The following is a 5026-nucleotide window of genomic DNA, read 5'->3' on the forward strand; positions in this document are numbered from 1 at the left end:
GCTTCGCCTGTGTCCCGACTGCTGGGCAGGTGGGCTCAAGGATTTGGCTCTGGGGAGTTGATGCTTGTTCTCAACGTGCTTCCCACATGGCCCCTCCAGGCTAGAACTGAGTTGATCCCTGTCCCCTCCTCTCTGCTCGAGACCCCCGCTCGAGACCCGAAGGCGGCCAGGTGTGCCCCGGCCCCAGGTGCGGGGATCCGCCGCGGGCAGGGTGCAAGTGCGGGCGCTGGAGCCTGCGCGAGGGCAGTCTGAGACCCCACTCGAGCCAGGGACAAGCTGGGAGTTGCGGGTTAAAGCCCAGTCAGCTAGCGCAGGGGGGCCCAATGGCGAACAGTGGGGCCTGCTGGACGCCGGGTCGGCCGAGGGTCTTGCCCACTATCCTGGCAAAGGGGGTGCCCGCGCCGCGCCGCGCAGCCCCCGCTAGAGACAAAGGAGCCGGCTGGGGGAGGGGGGCACAGGAGGGGGATGGGGCGAGGGGGCGGGGCGCCGCGGTATCACGTTACCGCCCGCAGCGCCCTTTAACTCGCGCCCCGCCCCCCCGGCCCCCCCGCCCGCCACGGCGCGCTCGTGCGGCCGCCAATCAGCCGCGCCCGGCCGCGCGCCCCACCCGGCCCGGGGTGTGTGCACGCGGCCAATGGGCGGTGCGCGGGGGCCGGGCCGCTGAGGGCGGGGCGGTGCTCTACCAGCCAATCGCTGTGGTGTTGTTGAAACTGAAAATACTACATTATGCTAATCGCGGCGGGGCCCGCGCGCGCGGGGGTGGGGCCCGCGCGTATAAAGGGGCGCAGGCGGCGGGGCGTTCCGCAGGCCAAGTGAGCTGTGCTCGAGGGGTGCCGGCTAGGCCCAATCGAGCAAGCGAGCAGGCAGGAAAGCAGCTCTGAGGGGGCGAGGCTGAGGCCAGACAGGACCAGTGAACGGGATTCGGGAACCGTCCTCTGCCCGACAGCCAGGTAGCCGCAGCGCCCGCTCTCCCAATGCGCCCCTTTGCAAGCGCGGACTCGGCTCTGCTGGGTCTCGCTCGCGCCCGGCCTTCGCCCTCTTCTCTCTTCCTTCTTCTCTCGTTCCTCTCTCTTCTCTCACCTCCCGGGCTCATAGAGCCCAGGTCATGTACGACGTGTACCTCCGCAGCACATCGGCGATGGAGCGCCTGGTCAACGGTGGAAACTTGCCTGTGATGGCGCGCACGAGCGCCTGCCGTAGCCTCTTCGGGCCCGTGGACCACGAGGAGCTGGGCCGCGAGCTGCGGATGCGCCTAGCTGAGCTGTCCGCAGAGGACCAGAACCGCTGGGACTTCAACTTCAAGGAGGACGTGCCGATCCGGGGCCCCGGGCGCCTGCAGTGGATGGAGGTGGACAGCGAGTCCGTGCCCGCCTTCTATCGCGAGACGGTGCAGGTGGGGCGCTGTCGCCTGCTGGTGGCGCCCCAGCCACCCCCAGTGATCGTGGCTGTCATCCCAGCCCCCCAGCCGCCGGCTGCTGAGCCCCTCGACGGCCCAGACGAGGAGCCAGGGCAGAGGCCGCCCAGAGTCCGTGTCCCGGCGCCCTCTCCGCCCCTGGCCCCTGTCGTGGCCCCGGGGCTGGTCCCTGTCGCAGTCCCGCCGTTGGCCCCGCCAATGGCCCCGGCGATGGTCCCAGCGCTGGCTCCTGTTGCGGCCCCGCCGCTGGCCCCACCAATGGCCCCGCCAGTGGCTCCGCCAATGGCTCTGCCTATGGCCCCGCCAATGGCCCCGCCAGTGGTCCCGCCAATGGCTCCGCCTATGGCCCCGCCAATGGCCCTGCCTATGGCCCCGCCAGTGGTCCCGCCAATGGCCCCGCCAAAGGCCTCGCCAATGGCCCCGCCAATGGCCCCGCCAAAGGCCTCGCCAATGGCCCCGCCAATGGCCCCGCCAATGGCCCCGCCAATGGCCCAGCCAAAGGCCCCGCCAATGGCCCCGCCAAAGGCCGCGCCAATGGCCCCGCCGCTGCCCCCGGCGCTGGTCCCAGCGCTGGCCCCTGCTCTGGTGCCAGCGCTGGCCCCGGCCTCGGTCTCCGCTTCCGAGCTAGGCTCGGACCCGGACCCTGACGCAGACGCGGCGCCTGAGAACAGCACCGAGTCGGGCGCGAACCAGGCGCAGCGCGGCCCCGAGCCGCTCGCTGACTCGCTGCACGCGGGGATTCCGGGACGTCCCGCGGCCGGCACTGCGGCGGCCGGCGCCAACGGCGCGGTGATCAAGAAGCTGTCGGGGCCTCTCATCTCCGGTGAGCCCCGCACGGCCCCGCCCCGGGCCGGCCCCGCTTTGTCCGGCCGGCCGGTCTCTCCCCAGTCCTCGGGGGCCGCGCTGGGTCCCCGCCTCCTCCCGTGGCATTAAAGGGCCCGCGGCGCTCAGGGCGCGGCTGCAGCCGCACCCCCTCCTTTCGAGCCGCAGCACTCGGCGGCGGCTCAGGAGGACGCGATGGGAGGGTGAGCAGGGTCCCCTGGGTGTTTGGTCTGGGGCTGCAGCAGCCAGAGCTCATCTCGTGTGCTGACGCGCGCGTGGAGCGCGGCGCTGAGGGGGTTAAGCGCGGCAGCAGCCCCGGGGGGCTTGGCCGCGGGACAAGGGGAAATGCTTACACAGCACATTGCGCGGCGACGTAAACAAAGCTGACCCGCCGCGGACCTCGGCGCGGGCGGGGATGGCGTCCCCACCCCTGCCCCGCGCCCCGCGCCCTCTCCCGGCCCCCTCTGGAGTCTCTCGCCTCCCCCACCCCGCCCTGATCCGGCGTGCGCGCGCTGTCGCCCGCAGATTTCTTCGCCAAAAGAAAGAGATCCGCCCCCGAGGGCAAATCCTCCAGCGATGTCCCCCCGGGGTGCCCCCCTGCTGGCGCGTCTCCTGGACTTGGCGCGCCTGAGCAAACCCCGCGCAAGCGGCTGAGATGAATTAGGTGAGTTCGGTGCCCCTGAGGGGGTCGTGGAGGGGCGTCCCCGCCTCGGACCCTGCTCACTGATCTTCTTTCTGCAGCTTAAGAGCCCCAGGAGCACGGGGAGCTTTGATGGGCAGCGGAAGATGGATCATCGCGGGGCCTCAGCTGGGACCATTCATGTAGCAGCATTCGCTGGCAGCAGCCGCAGAGCAGACTTCGTTTTTAGAATCTGTTATCTGTGCAATGTATTGCTTACTTTGCTATATCTAAATGCATTCTGCTCATGGAGTACTTTGGTCCCACGGTGTAAAGCTTTAAGAGTCATTTATATAAAATGTTTAATCTCTGCTGAAACTCAGTGCAAGCAAGCAAGCAAGCAAGCAAAAAAAAAAAGAAAAAGAAAAAAAAAACATAAAAGGCAAAAAAAGTAAAAAAAAGTAAAAAAATAAAAAAAATGTATATTTGTACAAAAAGTTTTTAAAGTTATACTAACTTATATTTTCTATTTATGTCCAGGCGTGGGTCACTCTGCCACGCAACTGCTAGGTTATTGGTTATGCCAAAGGTGCTATATTTCACCCGCATCAGATTATCAGCAAGTGTAAATTTATTTTTCCAGCAGGCTCTAGGGGAAGGAGTCGCTCACAAACTAGCTTACATACTACCCATCTAGCTTGCAATCTTTTCACGCTTTTGCTGCCTCTCTTATTATTATTTTAAACTTGACAAATCTGTTTCTAAAAAAAAAAAAAAAAGAAGAAGAAGAAGAAGGTTCCTGAGCCATCTGTACCACTGCCCCGGCTCCTCATCCGCCGGGTTCTAAATAAAGAGGCCAAAAATGCTGCAAATCTGTCTGCTTGTGCTTGTACACCTTTGCACGCCAGAGCTGGGGAGATAGAGCAGAGTGCGCAGGGGCTGGGAGCACAGGCCAAATGCTGCTGCAACTTGGCAGGGTGAAGTCTATCCAACAGGGAGGGGCCTTTCTCCTGGCCAGACAGGCCCACCTGCTGCAGGCCAGGCACTTGTCGCTTGCTGCTCTTGGTCCAAAATAAGCATCTATCCTAGCTCACTGGAGTCCCTTGTTCCAAGGAAACTGCCAACAGGGAACTGGGTTCTAATGGGCGCTGCAAGGATTGCACTAGATACTTCCCAACTCCTCATCACGGTACTCTTCTCAAGAAGGGACCCCCAACATCCCCAGGGTCCCTTAGGGTGGGAAACATCCTGGCATGGGTGGGAGAGAGAAGAGGGGAGAAAACAAGGAACTATGCCTACACCTCATATCTGTGCTGGCACCCCACTAGCCTGCTGGTTTCACAGTGTTTCCTTTTAGTCAAAATGGGAAGCTATGCTTTATTTTCTTTGTAGCTGATCTATAAACCTCTGAAAATTGGGGCTTATAATGGAGAGGGTGACATAAAATCACAAAGCCAGAAAAACTGGTAGTGTTTTTCCTGGTGCCTTGGATTAGGAGAAAAGGAGAGTTGGGGGTTGTTGGGCTGTATACAGGGCAGCAGGCAAGATGAGATCTTTGAGATATGTGCAGATGCATAATTAACCTTCCCCCAACTGCCTGCAAGGCCCAGCTGGGGCGAGGTACCCGGAAATGCCCCATACATCCTGAAGGGCACAGACCCTGCTGCCCTGTGCTCAGCCAATAGCAGCCCATTGATACCTTGAACTTACTGGGAAGGCCTGCTTCAGGCTTCCGAACATTCTTGTGGGGAGGCTGCCCATTTCCACTTGTGGGCCAGGACAAGCCCTGTCCTCTGAGAAGGGCAGGAGAAATGGGAGTGTGGTGTGCCACCTGGTAATCTGGCACGGAGGTAGTGGGCACACAGGCCTCTGAGTGTCTGTTCTTTGTGATGAAAGCTGATGGGGTCCCTGAGACTCAGCCCTCAGAGTGAAGCTCAGCTGTGCCAGACCTCAGTACCCTGCTCTGCTTCTCCCAACCCTGCCCCCATCATGGGGACCTGGGGGTGCTGCTCATCTGCTGCCCAGCTTCCTGGTCTCTCTGTTCGGTGACTTTCTCAGAAGCAGTAAGGGGGACACTTGTGTGTGGTTTCTACCCCATGCCAGGAACCCACAGCAGGAACCTGGAGGCTGCCCTTCCCACTTGGAAGCAGCATTGTGTTGTAAGTCACACA

At 62.2% G+C, this 5026-nt stretch overlaps 1 protein-coding gene across 2 annotated transcripts; it reads left to right on the forward strand.

The window, feature by feature from the left end:
- The first annotated feature begins 773 nt into the window (after nucleotides 1–773).
- Cdkn1c (cyclin dependent kinase inhibitor 1C) lies at nucleotides 774–3727 on the forward strand. Of its 2 annotated transcripts, XM_063227721.1 has the most exons (4): nucleotides 774–950; nucleotides 1129–2237; nucleotides 2762–2900; nucleotides 2978–3727. In XM_063227721.1, the coding sequence occupies exons 2-3, from the start codon at nucleotides 1139–1141 to the stop codon at nucleotides 2893–2895; spliced, it is 1233 nt and encodes a 410-aa protein (XP_063083791.1). In that variant the 5' UTR covers nucleotides 774–950; nucleotides 1129–1138; the 3' UTR covers nucleotides 2896–2900; nucleotides 2978–3727. The 2 variants fall into 2 exon arrangements, with proteins under 2 accessions (XP_063083791.1, XP_063083790.1); XM_063227720.1 differs by lacking the exon at nucleotides 774–950 and having other exon boundaries at nucleotides 1091–2237.
- The last annotated feature ends 1299 nt before the right edge of the window (nucleotides 3728–5026 follow it).

Source organism: Cavia porcellus, unplaced genomic scaffold, assembly GCF_034190915.1.
Source record: "Cavia porcellus strain 051 isolate PalLab524CR breed Dunkin Hartley unplaced genomic scaffold, mCavPor4.1 scaffold_17, whole genome shotgun sequence".
Lineage (NCBI taxonomy): Eukaryota > Metazoa > Chordata > Mammalia > Rodentia > Caviidae > Cavia > Cavia porcellus.

Excerpts from the sequence above, each read along its gene's own strand:
- Cdkn1c (XM_063227720.1), top strand. The coding sequence starts at position 1,106 with ATGTACGACGTGTACCTCCGCAGCACATCGGCGATGGAGCGCCTGGTC. Across the intron at positions 2,238-2,761 it reads GTCGGGGCCTCTCATCTCCG|ATTTCTTCGCCAAAAGAAAG; the intron begins GTGAGCCCCGCA and ends TGTCGCCCGCAG.